The 17,345-nt window shown below is 38.7% G+C and overlaps 1 protein-coding gene across 1 annotated transcript; it reads right to left on the reverse strand.

Moving 5' to 3' along the window:
- Positions 1-3,053: 3,053 nt before the first annotated feature.
- On the reverse strand, positions 3,054-10,061 carry LOC149821331 (cation/H(+) antiporter 15-like). Its single transcript, XM_089983260.1, has 4 exons — positions 9,502-10,061; positions 6,868-7,372; positions 5,383-5,879; positions 3,054-4,534 (listed from the first exon to the last, which is right to left on the reverse strand). The coding sequence occupies exons 1-4, from the start codon at positions 9,703-9,705 to the stop codon at positions 3,185-3,187; spliced, it is 2,556 nt and encodes an 851-aa protein (XP_089839386.1). The 5' UTR covers positions 9,706-10,061; the 3' UTR covers positions 3,054-3,184.
- Positions 10,062-17,345: the final 7,284 nt, after the last annotated feature.

Genomic DNA, 17,345 nt, shown 5'->3' on the forward strand with positions numbered 1-17,345 from the left:
TGTTGAGATAGAATTATGCCATTATGAGTAGGAACAACTTATACACCCAAAAAATATCGTAATGACCTGAGGTCTTTAATGAATTTTTTTTACCAAATTACCAATTAACTTTTGAACTTTATTGATAGAGCTCACTGTTATTATAATATCATTGACATACATAAGCACAAGAATCGTATTTTTCCTATAGTGTTTAATAAACAAAGAACTATTTGCTCAAGATTCAATAAATTCCAACCAAACAAGATAAACATTTAGACATTCAAACCAAGCTCAGGTTGCTTGCTTTACACCATACAAGTAAGGATCCCTAGATGTCTTTTAAAAAACAAGGGTTTTACATTAAATAGATTCAAAATTAGGATAATTATGGGGGTTATTCTTCAAGGTCGTGTACTTTTTCTTCTCTGTTAAAGAAGGATCAACCGAACTAGGAAGCTTTAATATTTAGTTTTGGAACAACAGTATTATAGAAGCTTGTATCTCGCATGCAGTTCGATAAAAAAGGTGAGCTCAGTGGCAAGAACCACCAAGACTCAGAAAAAAGAAAAAAACACAATCACACCTACAAATTTATTTTTTGGAATGGTTTACAAGTTAAAAGTATGCAATAGTGTTCTCTAGAAAGATGATTCTAGAAGAGGAGTGGTTGTCTTGAATGTCGAGGTCCAAGGTTTTCGCTCATTTGGTAGGGGAGACTTGTGAATGTCTTTTTTTTTAAGGGTTTTTAAGCTTTTGTGAATGTCACCAAGTTCATAGGATGCCACAAGTTTGAACCGACAGATAGGGCCCCTTGCCGCAAGGTCAACACTAGGTGTACTCCCGGTGGGAAGGGTAGACCTCAAGTTGGTGATGGAAGGTTTTTTTACCTTAGATTATCCAAAAAAGAAAATAGTCTAGGTCCAGATTTAGGTCTTCCAAGATCCAACTCAATTGGACTGGAACCATCAACAATATTGCCTCATTTTTTAACTGTCACATACAAATGGGGTCATCCATGCACAATTTAGTTCCAATATAGGTCCATCAAAAATGCGAAATCTAGATCCATATAGGAGGTTCATGTTTAATCCAACAAAGCAACTAAGAATACCAAAAAAAAGTGATACTTTAGGCAAAGAGGCAAAGTCATGTTATGGGTAGGGTGGGCATGTGCCCACTCTGACCCAAAAAACCCCAATGGGGTAATGGGTTGGGTGAGCACAAGTGTCGTGCGCCCCTCCTCGACGAGCGACGACCCAACCCCGAAGGCCCAAGCCCCACTCTCTCTCTCTAACCATCTTTCTTCCCAACGCTACTCTCCCTCTATCTTGTTGTGGCCGTCTGGCGTGTGCAGTGTAGTGGCCCCTCCTCACTCGGACCCTACAGCCAACAGAACAGGGCAACATCCTCCAATTGGTCATCCACCATTGGCTCATCACCATCCACCCATGCACAAGCGCACACATAGGCCGTTAGGGTTTTTGGTAAATTTTCAATTAGTATTGAATTAGGTTTTTTATTATGATTTTTTTCAATTAACATATGAAATTATGAATGGTGTTTGTTAGGATTAGGATTTAGGTTTTTAATTTATTTTTTCTTAAATAGTTGTGTTTCAATAACTAGAGTTTAAGGCTTAGCATTTAGGTTTTTAATTAGGTAGATATTAATTAGTTATTTATATATTTTTTAATCAACATTAGACATGATCTACATGCTTGATTTTAGTTAAAAAATTGGGGGGTTTTGTCATTTTTTATTTCAAGTATAAAAATTATGAATGATGTTTTCTAGGTTTGAAGTTTTGTTTAGTTTTTTGCTAAATAGCATGAATGTTTAGAGTTGTGTTTTTTCTTAATAACATTTAGTTTTTAATTTTATTTTTAAATAAGATGAATATTTAATTTGGGTATTTTTATATTTTTAATTAACATTAAACATGATTCTACATGCTTGATTATCATAAATGCATAAATGATGATGTAAGAATTAAGGTTTATGTTTTGTATTTGTTTAAATGACATGAATTTTTTATTATGCTTTTAGGGTAATATTTTTTTCCTTTTTAAATAACATTAAACATGAAGAATAAATACTTGATTTTGGTTAAAACTTAGAATTTTAGGGGTTTTTTACTCATCTAGAAAGATATATTTGATACTATTAATAATGAATCAATTATAAATGACTTTCAAAATATGAAAAATTGATGTCAATTGTAAAAAGTATGTGTTAGAGTAACTATTTGATTTTTTTTAAACATTAATATATTTCAGTTTTCTATTAGTTTATCTTTTGTTCATTCGATTAGTGCTTTCATTTATTGATTTTATGATGTTCCACTTTGTTTTGAATGGGTTAAACTTTTTTTAACTACTTATAAAATATTTATGATATTCTTTGTAGATTTTTTGGAAAATTAATTAATAAATTGACTATTTATTTGAAGGATATTTGTGTTCCTTTCTCACACCTCAGTGAATGCATTTCAAGAGCAAAACTTGAGTTTGGTCACACCGCATCATTCATGAGATGTACTTTGTCTTTATATCAAATAAAACAAAATTTTGAAGTATACATGAATGTTTTATGGTACTATGCAGTTCTTCATTAATTTTCTTTATTACTGAAAATATGTTGTTAGTTTTAACCAAGGTTCCTAATTATGAATATTTCACTGTTGTTCTTCAATTTTCTTTGCACTTGTTAGTATAGAATATTGTCATGAAGTTTTTTTTTTTTTTACATGCATTTGTGGAGAGGGGATCCAAGGAGGGCTTAAGTGACCCAACTATCTTACACATCCAATCACATGACAGCATTCAATGTGGGGCCTGCAATCTGATGATGTGAGCCCCATGCAATGATGTCATGTGATTGGCTGCATCACATAGTTGGGGCACGTAAAGCCCGCCCTGGATCTTCTCTCGCATTTGTGCTCACCCTAGTTTAAATCCTTGGCTCAGCCCCTGCTTGCTTGTAGGCTATGACCTTTCTTACTCAAAATATACCAAAGTTATAATATTGAACGTTGAGAATTCTACCATTTCATGGTTCAAATTCCTTCTGCAGTTATCTTATCTGGTTTTATAATGGTTACAAGAAGAGAAATAAATGCGGCAATACAAACCAAGCAGGAGACATCTAAGGGTCCAAAATGAACACCTCCGGGCTCCAGCGCGTAGCATTGCTCCCCAATGCCTTAGAAACCACCAAAACGTATGTTCCCATTCCAACCATACTCGTCAAAATCATCTCTCACATCCCTAGATATTATGTTCACTCTGCCACCATGTGGAGAAGCAGCCTTACCTGCACCCTGCACCACGTACTTATAGGTCTGCTTGGTGGGTTCATCTGAGCTGTTCCTACCAGAGCCGTCATTATTATCATCATCACCCTCTTCAATATCATCCCTCCATACATGCTGCTGCATCACCAGCACACACGGCACAGTGAAGTCCGACGACGCCAACAAGTCGCCGATCACACCCAGTTCCGGGCACTCGCTCCAGTCTTCCATCCCGGATGTCATCTCCGAGCTTGCGGCGCTCTGGCGCCTCCCCACTATGAAGAGGTCATGGGCATGCGTCCGATCCAGATCATGCATCACCTTCACAGTATCAGGCCCAGTACTCACCAACTTCTCCATGTACACAATCGAGTCCATCCCAGCAGCCCTGGCTCTGAATATGTCAATGAAATCGTCGTCCTCCCTCTGCTCCGTGTTCTCATATATCTGGTACCCTAGCTCGGTAGCTGGTAGCGGTGATGTAGGCCCGGCGGGCATAGAGAGCATGAACCGGACGACGGTTAGGCTGATCTGATCGTGGTCTGCTATCCGGGTTGCATAAGCAAGAGCTTCCCTGTCATCAGCTCCACCGAAGAACAGTGCCACTATGCTGCGGAAGACATTGGTCCGGCTCCCGACTACGCCTCGGTCCACTATGATCCCCACCGAGCATGGTGCGTTGGATAGCACATTGAGGTTGATGTTCCTGAACGTAGAATTACTGGCTTCTGTTTCCGCCCCAAACACCCGTTGCTTGTGGAAGGGGATGATCAGGAGCGCAGCATGCTCGCGCTCAGCCATCATGCATATGTCTTTGTGCATGGTGGAGTATGGAGACAGCTTGGTTCGGAGCTGGAACATGATCTGTCTGCCCCATCGGTGGTTCTTGAAGGCCGCATTGACCCGGTCTTCTTCCTTGCCTTCGAGGAACCCGGCACCGCGTAGGCCCGCACCCATCATGGCCGAGTCACGCGTGGTGCTGTGGACTAAATGCAGGACGCAGAAGTGGATGGGGGACTTGGGGGTGGTGTGCGTGGCTTCAATTAGGCTCAGTAGGTTGGGGATGATGTGGTGGTCATGGAGGCATGCCATGATATGCAGTGGGAGGTCCAGACTGTGGCTCTCGATATCTCTGCAGTTCATGTGGTGGAGGGACATGGTGGGCTTGTAGACCATGCTGATGATTGGACCAATCATGAAGTTGGTCAGAGTGATGAAGGTGAAGATAACACTGTAGTCTCCATCAAGCGCTCCGTTAAGCTGAAAATTCAAATGATTAAAACAAAAAATCAATAGAATGAACCATGCAAAATTCAATGGGTAAAATGCACTTCATTCATTCATTATCCAACATCAAAGATGTTACGCCATGCCTAGAGGACTCCACCTTCCTGGTTAGGGGCAACTATGGTTTGTCACCTAACATGGAATGGTCACTGTTCAAGACCCACAAGTCCCGCCGGTTCCAACAAGGTCAAAGCTGTGTTTAATCCCTAATGGGCAGGCGGGACATCAAGGGTTTTACAAACTGGAGGCCTGAGAATTTGTGGTCTCAGTAATTGAGAGGAAGGCTTCAATTCCTTTCTCTTGTCCTAGCCACAAAAAGAAAAATCTTCTGCCCATGCTATAAAATTACAACCATTACCTACATGCACCATGCTAGTTGGCATAAAGTTCATCATCGATACACTGATCAAGAAAAGGACTAAAGATTGAAGATGAGTTCTTCTTTCTTATATCACAGGTGTTGCGCGAGATGGAGGTCTCGTGCACGATTTTGAACGAGGGAAAAAGGCCAAAGCTTGAAGATACGATCTTTCTTTTACTGCTTAGGAATCGTGGTAGATAAAAGTTTATGATTGTTTTATGTGAGAGAAAATAGTGAACAATCGTGCTTTTGAGCTTGTCAATGAAAGGAAGAAAAAAATATCTTCTTTTTTAGTGTCTCTTTAAATGAGATAAGATGCTCATGGGATAAAGTCTAGTGGGCGTGGTGATGGTTTCAGTTGAAAATGGATCACTTGTGCAAAGAAGAGGAAAAATTAAAGGTTTTACGATCAAAGCTTAAAAAAACAAACAAAAGAAATGCGGCAAGTGTATGTAATCACCCCTCCTGTTGTGCTCCAGTCCAACATAAGAATGTCTATAACTCCCCTGCTGCACATCAAGAGACCAATCAAGAAGCTTTCCCGAGGCTGAAAGCCTTGGAAACGCGCTACTCCAGCAACGAGAACCGTCTTTCCGATGTGATTGATCAACATAATGACCAGCAGTGCCCAACCCCTGGGGTTGCTAAACATGGTAGCAAGGTCCACATTCCCAACCATGAGAAAGAAGAGTGGCATAAGCAGCATTGTGTTGAAATCCTCAAGCTTATTTATGATAACTCTTGAAAGGGCACCCTCTGGTATCAATACCCCTGCAAAAACAGCACCCATGGATGGCTGCCCAATAAGCGCATCTGTAATGGCGCCAGACAATAAACCCCAGGCCAGTATCATGCAAACATGGATCTCCTTTACGTCTTCTTCGTGCGGAGTTCGCTGGATGATCAAATCAATTAACGGACGGACGACGGTGTAGACGAATAGCGTGAATAGCACAGCTGGATTGAAACATTGGCAATGGCAAGAGCAGTATAATGCTCATTAGTTTAAGCAAGAGAGTGCACATGGAAAACAAGCATGAAGGCAGTGCATGGAAGATACAATTAACAAGTGCGTCATGTTCCTACTTATAAGGCAGTGCATGGAAGATCACTTAGGGTAAGTTTGGTTGTGTTTTTGAAAAGTAAAAATATTGTTCAAAAGATATTGATTTTCAAATTCTCATGACACCTCATGAGAAAATGAATCACACAAATGAGTTTAACTTATTTTTTTTACGTTTGGTGGCTTTTGAGCACTGTGCAAATGAGATTCAATCTTATGTAATCGAACAAAATGTACCCTGAGGGTGCATTTAATTACCTCGAGTATCCAATTTATGTATTCTGCCGTGTGCATCTTTGAAGAACGACGGATCATAGGTGATTTAACACAACACAACTTTTTGTGTTTTCAAGCCACAACCCCCTTGCCTTTAATCATCACCATTTTTTTTTTTGGAAAAAGATGATCTCAGTACATTTGGTGGGCCACATTTCTTGCACAACACGAATCTCATCATTTGAATATGATGGAACCTATCATATTTTAAATGATGGGATCGGTATTCTGGTGATTGAAGGTGGTCATCTCAAAACACACAAAAAAACTATGTTTTGTCAAATCACCTGACCCTTCCCCTCTCTCTGAAGGCTGTGTTTGAATATTTTGGTTCTCTGAACCGAGGTATTCTTTAATGCCACCAAGATCCTAGGATAATCAAGGGTCTATGGCTCTAAAACAAGCCAGTAAAAACCTACGGATCGGTCTGTGTAGGTTACAGATCCTATAGAACAAGATTGACGACTTTATTAGGCCGTGCAGCAGGTTAATTACTGTCAGTTTTTTCAGATCGGCTGGGGTTTGATATCCAGTTGTTTTTATGCTCAGGCTTCACTCCCACAAAGTGCTTGGCAAAGTAAAGCAGATGATAGAGAAGATGCTTACCAGAAAGCAACTCCCAGTATGGAAAATTTGGTCCATTAATTGATGGAGCAGCAATACAAATGAGGAACAGGGGCAGTAACAAGATGATCCTGGTGAAGATTGCAGATGTCAAGGCGATGATGCCGAACTCGGTGTCAAGGAGCTTGTGATCAATGATGTTGCTGGCCGTCACGGTGACGGCGGTCTGGAAGAAGTAGATGGCGATGAACAAGGGGTGAATCTGGGACTGCAGACTGGAGGGCAGCATTCCATTGATGATGAGGCAGGTGGGGTATGCTATCACCAACGGGGTGGCCACGGCTGCCGCTCCAATCCACATTGCCTTCTTGGGCATGCTCTTCATCATGGGCTTGATGTTAATTTGCAGCCCCATCATGAAGAACCAGTAGCAGACCCCAACGTAAACGAGAGTGTTAGATGTCGTTTTGCTGTTCACAGTGAAGAGAAAACTCTGAGCAGCTGGTGCGATTCGGCCGAACACAGTTGGACCCAAGATCACCCCAGCCTGTTAGAGTAAGAATACTTAAGAATCATTGAAAGAAGTGATACTTTTTTTTGTTTGAATAATCAGTTTGTATATTTTTTTAAATTTTTTAATTTATGATTTCTCTTTCTTTCTCTCTTTGCATATATAGATATGTAGAGAGAGAGAGAGAGAGAGAGAGAGAGAGAGAGAGAGAGAGAGAGACATCCCTCAAACATCCTAAATGGCCCAAACAAGCATATGTATTAATATGAACTCACCAATGCATTCTATGCAATTTACTTGACAGACAAGATACAAGAATTTTAATTTTTTGTTTTATTGATTCAGTCCTAAACATAATCTTTAATAAACAAGCAATCATAAATCTATTGGCCGGTTTCAATTAAGCAAAGATGCGCGCATGTGTATGTGTGTGTGAACAACCTTAATTTCAACTATTTAATCCTTTTTGTTTTGAATTTAACCTTATAGGTATAATTTAAATAGTCTATTTAGTAGGAATGGGCATTTGGATTTCATATTATGAAATATAAGCAGGTTTTTATTAAAGCTTAAAAAATTGATGATTCAGAATTTTTATAAATTTAAAAACTCTGTTTTTAGTGATCCAATACTTTTTCTTCAAAAAATCATTGATAATTTTTTAGAATACATAATCATCCTAAACACACCTGTGAGGTCCGATTTAACAAATTAACATGTCTTGAAACATAAAAAGCCAGCATTGTTTATGCAGTTTTGGTGGTTAGGGGAGAATATATATAGTTATAGTTATTATATTTAACATTTGCAGGATCCAACTGATTGAAAAGACTAAAATACACTTACAAGAAATGGTATTTATAAAAGTACATTATCATCTTTTGAGGTCAAAAAACTAAATTGCTTGCACAATTCAAATTCAATTTTTTATATTACACTTTCTTACTTTTTTGAAAAAGGTGTTTAATTTTTTTCTCCAAATCAGAAGACCTGTTTTGTCAAAAAAGTGACCAATAATTTCAAAAGTACCAGTAATTCTAAATGTATTTTAATTATTGAATGTAGCGAATTTTAAATACGAATAATTTAATGTTAGATAATCCCTATATATATATATATATATATGATGCATTTTACACGTAAATAAACGGTTGTTGTTTATCCATGAATGAGTTATCCCAAATAGGACCCACAAAACGGAAGAAATAATAGGTGAATATTTGTTTCATGTTTGATTTGGGTATATGGCTAGATGTGGGCAACTGGCCCGGCAGCCCCATGGGCCAAGCTGCCAACCAGGCCCGCCATGGGCCGGATTTGGGCCATGATTTTTGGCTCAGGCCCGTTAGGTACTGGGCTGAAACCCGGCCCGTAATATATGTGGGCCCGTTATATATGTGGAGCGAGACAGGCTGGGCTCGGGCTGGCTCACGAGCTACCGGGCCAGTCTGATGGAGCTGAGTTATTTAATAAATTTTTTAATAATATAATTTTTTTAAAAATTAACTATTGCATAGTAAATTGGATAACTATTATTGTTTACCTAATTAGTTGCATGCAAACTTGTTATTCTCTCGTTAACCCATAATTTAGGTCATGCATTTATTCATTTTAAGATTGGGCCAGGGCTGGCCCGGTTCACATTGGCCTGGGCCATGAGCTTCTCTTCAAATCTGAGCCTGTTAAGAACCGGGCCAAAATCCGGCCTGTTAGTAAATGGGTCGGTCGTTGACCGGGCCGGGCTGGGCTGATGCCCACCACTAGTTAGGGCTGGAAAACGAGACGAGCAACTCAACATTGGGCTCAGCTTGGCTCAGAAATTGAGCTCAGTGAGCCGAGCCATGAGCCAGCTCATTTAGGTAAATGAGCTGAGCACGGACATCGTATAGGGTCTTTTTGCATATTATATATCTATATATTATTTATATTATATATTTATTATATATATTATATGCATAATATGCATATTATATATGTATTATGCATGATTAAAAAAAAGGAGCCAGTTCGGACTTGGCTCAGCTCATGATGAGCTCACTAGCCAAACTCGAGCTAGGGTACACCGAGCGGAGCCCAAGCTCAGCTCGTTCGGCTCGTTTACAAGCCCGGCCCACCCCAAAAGCCACGCCCCCTTGAAGAGAGAGAGAGAGAGATAGAGGCCATACGATGAGATAAGAGATGAACCGAGCCTGCTTGAACGGCCTGAGCAGCATCTGAAAGAAGAGGCTAGTGAAGGAGGCCACAGCGATATGGATGCACAGGATGGGAACGCTGAAAAGCAAGGGATTGTCCCCTGAGAACACCCCATTGCTGGTGATGAAACCGATTTCTGTCTTGTTCTGTGGCTCGCAATTCATCTTTCCCTCCATCCCTCGGCCGCTGCGGCTGGAGATGTTGGTGGTGGTGGTGGTGGTGCTGCTGTTTTCGGTGGTACTTGGGTATCTCTCCAATTGGTCATGGATCTTCCTTTTATACCTCCAACCGGCGAGGACAAGGGATGAAGATCGAGCTGGGTGCAGGTGTTGCTGCTGGGCTGTAAGGTTGCGCTCCTTTTCCACCCATATTTGGAAGTTAGTTAATTTCTTTTAGAGGGAGAGAGAGGTAGTTGAACTGGTGATCGGTTGTTGGAGTGCAAAATAGGGGTGCGGGTGATTTGGAAGGAGGCTGAGAGGACATATGGCGTTTAGGAGTTCGTCCTGAACATGGTCTGCGCTATCAAACCTTGTTTTACTTTTCCTAGAGCAAGGTGACAACCGAAACTTGTCAGACTAGATCTTCCATATTAGATTTTTTCTAGAATTTGAGTGGCCTATTTTAATCGAAGTGTCCTTCTCAGTTCGATGCAGGCGCCGAGTCAGTCTTGTGGTAGAATTTGCTGTTTCAGGCCCGATTCGGCCTTAATTGGGTCTCAATCGGTATATATATAGTTAGTGGTAGGTGCTTGATCCATATGTACTTGATCATGATGAGCGTCTATCACGCGTGTGATGGACATTCAGCATTTTTTGTGCAAAAAACACGCAAAAACAACATTCAGTGGTGCTTTCAGTTCCTTTGAGACTTTAGCGGCACTAAAAACTGTCGCAAAAAATAAAAAAATATCCTAAAGGTTTTTTTGCGCATTTTGCATCTTTTTTACTGTTTTTTGCACACTGACCGTCAATCACGTGTATGATTGATGATCAACATGATCAAGTTTCATCAAGAACATAAGGGATCAAGCACCTACGCATTTCTCTCTCTCATATATATATATATATATAGTAGACCTAATCATGGTTGGATGGCTATCCACCGCAGATCTATGGCGAAAAAAATGCTGTTTTTTATCAAAAATGTCTTTAACGGTGGGTGGAACTGCCGCTAAAGACCAAAAAATAAAAAATAAAAACATAAAGCAAACAAATGCAGAATTGGACGTGCAACCCATGCCCGACCTTGCGAGGTTTGGGCATTCGATGATACGTGTTTTCCTATATATATATATATATATATATATATATATATATATATATATATATATATATATATATAGAGAGAGAGAGAGAGAGAGAGAGAGAGAGAGAGATACTAACCTCTTATCTAGCTAACCACAGTGTTAAAAGTGTTTTTCTCATGTATTACTTAAATCTGACCATACAAATGTGTTTGACACAATCGATTTACTAGGAAACTACACTTGGATCACATTTTCTCAATGAAAACATGATTTTTTAAGCCTTGAATATTAAAAAAAACTTGAACCGTCAATTTTTTAAACCTTATGAAAACCTACATGCATATCAGAATCGGATGATCTAAGAGTCGATTCTTATGAAATCAAGCATGTGAAACACATATATATGGTTACATTTAAGGAAAACAAAAAAAAAAATCCTTTGAAAGCCGAGTTAGCAAGGTGGTCAGCCCACCTTTTATATATATATATATATATACACACACATCCACTTGTACCTACAGCTTCGTAGCACTACAACAAATTAAGGAAACAAAGGATTACAACGATTCAAGGTGGGAAATTGCCATTGTTGAATCTATAGTGACAGTAGTTGGACACCTACAACGACAGTTCAAACTTCCGCTAAAACTAGTTTGTTTTTTCTTGCAACTCCCTCTCCATTTTGGCACTGACCTATTTCTTTTTGCTTTCTTTCCTTTCTCTCTTCTGATCCTCCTTTTTTTCCTCTTTGCTCTTCGTCCCCTTGGCATCCCTATCTCCTTTGGGATCGAGTTCCACGAATGTCGAAGTCGATTCTATTGGTCCTTTAGAATTCGTTGTTGATTCAATCTCTTTTCAAATGAGAAGAAAGCTCGCTTTTTCTCTGGTTTCTTCCTGTGTTTGATCTTGTCTCTCATCAAATCGTGCTTCTGGAGATGAAGATTCATAAGATGTTCCAGAGCTCGAAGATATCCTCTTTTGACGGATCTTCCTCATCTCCTTGATGGAGGCGTTGCTCAGAGAGGTGAAGAAGTTGGTGATTTGTTATGGTAGGATCCATTTGGTGAATTTGGATATGTTCCCCCAAGCCAACACAATGGTGAGTTTGCCTTCTTCGTCTCTAGTGACGTTGATTTGCTCGAAGGTTTCAATCTTGATTGATAGTTTTAGTGGTACGTATAGGTGGCGGTAATATAGTGGAACTCGGTGTTCTTTTGGGTTTTTAGATGTTTTCTTCAGTGATTTGGATCAAGATATGCAAAGAGTTCGCCTTTTTATTTTTAGGATTTTTTGAATCCGATTAAATAATCAGATACGGATCTAGGTCTGATATATAGCCCATTAGAATTTCTTTAGGGCTATTGGAGGATGTATGTTGTATTTTGGGTTATTCTAATTTTTTAATTAGACTTAGATTCTCTTTATTTGGGTTTAAATTTTCTATAATGGGGTCTGGATCTTTAAATTCAAATTTCTAGATCCAAGAAGGCTCATTGGCCCAAAGAAGAGGTGGTTGATTGAGCCTGGATTTTCAACTATTGGGCTCAAATGAGTTGAGTCATTTTTCATTGGACCCAGGGGAGGCAACCGCTATTGGTCCAATGGGCTGTGGACCTATCTCCCACTGGACCTATTAGGTGGCACATTTAGGGCTTTGAAAAAATGTTGTGTGCTTTCTCTCTAAAAGAGAAACCCTAACCAAAAGAGAGAAAGTTTTGTTGTTTTGAAAAAAAGAAAGAAGAAAAAAAAAGAGCCTATGGCTTGAACTCCCCTCTCTATCTACCATGTTCCTCTCATTGTGGTCGTCAAGGGATGTGAGTTGCATAGAGAACACATCCATGGTCGTCGTGCGTAGACCTTGTGTGAGCTAGAAAGTCATAGAAGACACAATCTGTATGAGACAATGAGTCATTTAAAGCATCATGAATGGAGAGAAGGGCCCACTGGTTGACATGCAAAGGCTGGTTGAAACAGATACCCCAGAAGAAACATGGCGAGAAAGACATGTAGATAAGTTGACTGACGTTGTGACTCCTCTCAGCAGCAACGGCGAAGCCGAAAGCAAAGATGAAGACTGAGAGATACTGGACGGCGACTCCAAGAGAGAACCCCAATAGGCATCTCCTGCGAGAATGGGGACAGAAAGAAACCCCACAAGGCGACTCCAGGAGCAGCGATGGTCGACAGTTCTACGCGGTAGCCCTTTTTCTGCAGCAATCTCTCCCAAAATCCCTGCCACAGGTGCTGCAATCCACGACCACACACATACACACACACACAGAGAGAGAGAGAGAGAGAGGTACCTTAGCACCGTCGGCCTTTGTTGTCGCCCGAATGTCGTCGGTCGGGCCGGAAGTCCGTCGTCAGCTCGCTCAATCTGCTCCTTTTACACACACAGATGCAGTCGGTGCTACTACCCGAGTGATTTCGCCGGTCGGAGAGGTGAAGCGAATGGGTTGGTGCTAAACCACGTGCTAAATAGATTTTTGGGGCTTTTTCCATTTTGTTTTTAAATTCTGACCGTACAGATGTGATCTATGTACTTGATTTTATAGGGATAAGCGTTTGATTCCAAACACATGGGTCATTTTTTATAAAGTTTGAAAAATCAATAGTCCAAAATCTATGTAAATTTTTGAGGCTCCAAACATCATTTTTTTCATTGAAAACACATGATCCCGGAGTGGATTCTTAGTACCCAACACAATTATAGGGCCGAAACTACATAAAAAGCACTGAAGAAACTGAAAAACCCATTTAACATTAGGTTTAGCACCAAATGGGTTTAACAAGGACCCATTACTCTTTATATATAGGGGCCCTTTTGCGATTCATTAGCGAACATGCTCAACGACTATACCTTGGTTAATTGCTTTACCTCAACGGACGCAGACCTGGCCCTCACCATGAGCATAATATAGCACTTATCTCCACGCACACAGCCCCTTGATAATACTTATATATCTCCATCTAGAGCTGCATTGAGCAACACTAGCTACAGTTCAAATTGTATACTTGACCCTCCCAATAAGGGTTGAGGTCTTGGACGGATACTCTTCATAACTAGCAAGGTCTAGTGTAGACTTGAAAGAAAAACAACAGAAGCTAAGTTTTTTTTTTTTTGAAAGAACATAACCCAAGTTTTTTTTTTTTTTAAAAGAAGTTTACTTAAACGAGATGGCTCATAGCTCGATTTTTTGAGCTCAATTTCCGAGCCGAACCGACGAACTGAACGGCGAGCTGCTCATCTCATTTTCGACACATAGCAAACGGGTATGGGTTGGATCATTCTTGACCCGATGCTGCTTCAGAATTTTGCTAGGAGGGTCTAGTTCTAGGTCCGGATCAGACTAGGCTCTCAAAATAAAGTAGTGTGTCCGGGTGTGTACTGGATCTACTGAAAATGGGTACTAGAAACTAATATTCTTTCTTCAAAAAGGGCAAAACACACCGGGGGTTTCAACAAGGATTCAACTAAATGAGTTTAACCAATTTCTAGACGGATCTGACAGGATTCAGATCCGTCTTTTTTCTGAATCCTAACCGGATTTGGTTATCTTCTGCAATTTGCATCCCTACTCACCTGTATATAATTTGGTCTGCATTTTATACATAAATTGGGCATGCATTTTTAGAATTTTGGTTTCTCTCGTCAATTTGAAAATATCACGTTCTTTTAAGGGGGTGTTTGCATGCTTCATTTCCTGACCTATCGAGAACAAAAACTGATCGAATCATAGTTGGCAAACCCAGCGAGTCACTCAGGAATTGCCTGAGTTGACCCGGATCGGCCCCCAGATGGGTTTCCTATTCAGGATCTCCCATCTGGATGGCCGTTATGTGTTTTTTGACATGCATATATATCATGATTTTGCACAATGCTCATGTAAAGGTACTTGTTATAAAGAATTAAATATTGTTAAATCGTAAATGTTAACAATTATGTAGAGTTGTATATGCTAGTATAGCTTAATCATTGATATCATGTGCTAAATTTAGTGATTATGCAGCCTTACGTTTGATTATTTTCATGTCTCATTTGTTTAATCACTGAAAATTATAGTCTTAACTCATCCGAGTCACTGAGTCGATCAATCCGAGTCTGAGTCACGAGTTTTCCAATTTTGGATCGAGAATTTCCCAATTTCATCTGGTTACAGAAGCATCTATTTGTGTGGTGTGTTACCAGCCGATCATCCTGAGTATGTTTTCATTGTTTCCCCTTTTGATGCATGGTTTTCAGAGTTTTGATAGTGTTTTGGTGAATTACATTGAATTTTTTAGTCTATATCTTTCATTTCTAATTTCCATATTTGTTTTCTTTTATTTTTGGAATTTTTATCCTTGTGTTTGCCGATCATAGATCTAGCATATTTGAGTGAATTCTTGCCTTTGATCAACTGAGTCAAATAGCTTGGAGATAGATTTTGCTGCATATATCTTCGATTAGTGGCTTCTTCTCATTTTTTCATCTCTTCTACTGTTCTATTTGTTGTTATCTTATTTTTTCATTTCATTTCATGAAATAAATTAAATAAGTATTCTGATTTTTTTATTTATTTCACATTTACCATAGGCTTATCATTCATACGGTATAGGATTATAGAGAAATGGGTCCTTGCTAAATGGAATATGCTAAATGGGTTTTTCTGCTCTTCAGGTGTTTTTTTTCACAGTTCCAGCCCCATAAATGTGTTGGGTTTGGTCGATTTATGTGGAATCCACACCTGGATCATGTGTTTTTGATGAAAAACAATGATATTAGGAGCCTCAAAATTTGACAAAGATTTTAGACCATTGATTTTTTGAACCTTATGAAAACCTACCCATGTGTCAGAATTGAACACTTCAAGAGCCGATCCCTATAAAATCAAGTACATAGATCACATATGCATGGTCAGAATTTAAAAAAAAAAAAATGAAAAACTCATTTAGTACATTTCATTTAGTATATTTCATTTAGCACGGACCAATTACTCTAGGATATATATATATATATATATATAGATGCACGCTTTTATGGTGGTACTTACATTGTGACAACATATTGATGACAAGTAGTTTTTCCCTATGTGAAAGACACACAAATGAGAGGTTTGTTCATCCTGTTCAATTCAGTCAGCTCACATGGGACTACCGTATAAAATCCAGCTTTAATGTTACTTGCTTTTTCCAAATTTCTTTCTGTTAACTACTGACCTTATAATGGAAGTTATTACTCATGATTTTCTGAATGTGTGCTAGGCTTCACAAGTAACATGTCAATCTAGCTCTAGCCATCTATTAGATGCTAATACCAAGGTTGCTTGAATCATGCCGGATCGTACGATATTGTTTGTTACTTTTGAGGTTTATGACATGATACACACTCGTATCATGATGCGAGTGTGTATTATACCCATATCAGGTATATCATATGATATACTTTTGTATCTTGTCGTGTCGTACGATACAAAGCATATCGTACGATATGCGTCTCATGCACTTAAAAATGACTCAAAACACAATTTTTTGTTTTAGGTTTAAAAGGCTTCTTGAGATTCGAGATCTTCAGTTAAAATAAAAAATCTTTATTATGAGTAAAATCATAAAGCTACTCTCAAAAAATTTTATCGCGAAATTGGATCTGCGAAGATTAAAAATTTATATCAAGGTAGAAATCAAGTTTCACACTCCAACAAAGATAGCATAAGATGATCTGGCATAACAATGACGCACTCAAGTAATGAGTAGAAACCAATTGAAAATCGAGTGCAATTATTATCATAATATTTTTGTTTATGTAATATGAAAGTATGAGTCTATATTCTTAATTTCAAGATATTTAATATTTTGCGTTGTTCTTGTGAGATATGCATGCACTATTATCTATGATTTTGTTTTAGTTGATGTTTGATGATGTATTATGGGGCTTCTAGAGACATAAATGCTTCATATGTGATTTTATTATTGTATTTTATGTCATTCATCATTGTTTCATGATGTATGATTTTTTTTATGCTATTTTTTTATTTTTCTTGATTTTTTGGATTTTTTTAGAAATTCTTTATTAAAAATTTACGATACGATATAGTGTTTCAATGAGCCCGATACATGTAACAATACGATACTTACAACTTTGGCTGATACAGACAATGTGGTAAATATTATTGATGTGAAGATTCAAAGTTGATGAATTCACTGGTAAGACATGTATAACTATTCTATGAGTTTTTTGAGTATCTGATCTTTCAACTGATAACAGACAATTGAACTGTATGACCCTGCGGCCAGTTGATGATGAAAGAAAGGCGTGCAATTATGCTCATTATGATAATGATAAGGTCGGTTATTTCTGTAAACACGATAGTCTTGAATTTTATCATGTTAAGATGGTTGTTCAACAGAATCGTAAAATAAAGGAAAGAAGTCGTATATTAAGGGAAAGGTTGAGCTGTCAAACTTTGTTGTTAAGATATAGATGAGTACAGATTATCACACAGAATGTATATATATGCCTTTGGTATAATGAAATATACAATTTGTGTGTTGAGTCGTGGATGTAGGTTCATACGAACCGAACCACGTATA

Source organism: Nuphar pumila, chromosome 12 (assembly GCF_984573655.1).
Source record: "Nuphar pumila chromosome 12, dmNupPumi1.hap1.1, whole genome shotgun sequence".
Taxonomy (NCBI): domain Eukaryota; kingdom Viridiplantae; phylum Streptophyta; class Magnoliopsida; order Nymphaeales; family Nymphaeaceae; genus Nuphar; species Nuphar pumila.

What these genes read in the sequence shown, in the direction of transcription:
- LOC149821331 (XM_089983260.1), bottom strand. Translation starts at nt 9,705, where the DNA reads ATGGAGGGAAAGATGAATTGCGAGCCACAGAACAAGACAGAAATCGGT. An exon ending in GGTTCATCTCTTATCTCATC is followed by an intron (nt 7,373 to 9,501) that starts GTATGGCCTCTA and finishes TTACTCTAACAG; the next exon opens with GCTGGGGTGATCTTGGGTCC. An exon ending in ATACTGGGAGTTGCTTTCTG is followed by an intron (nt 5,880 to 6,867) that starts GTAAGCATCTTC and finishes GTTTCAATCCAG; the next exon opens with CTGTGCTATTCACGCTATTC.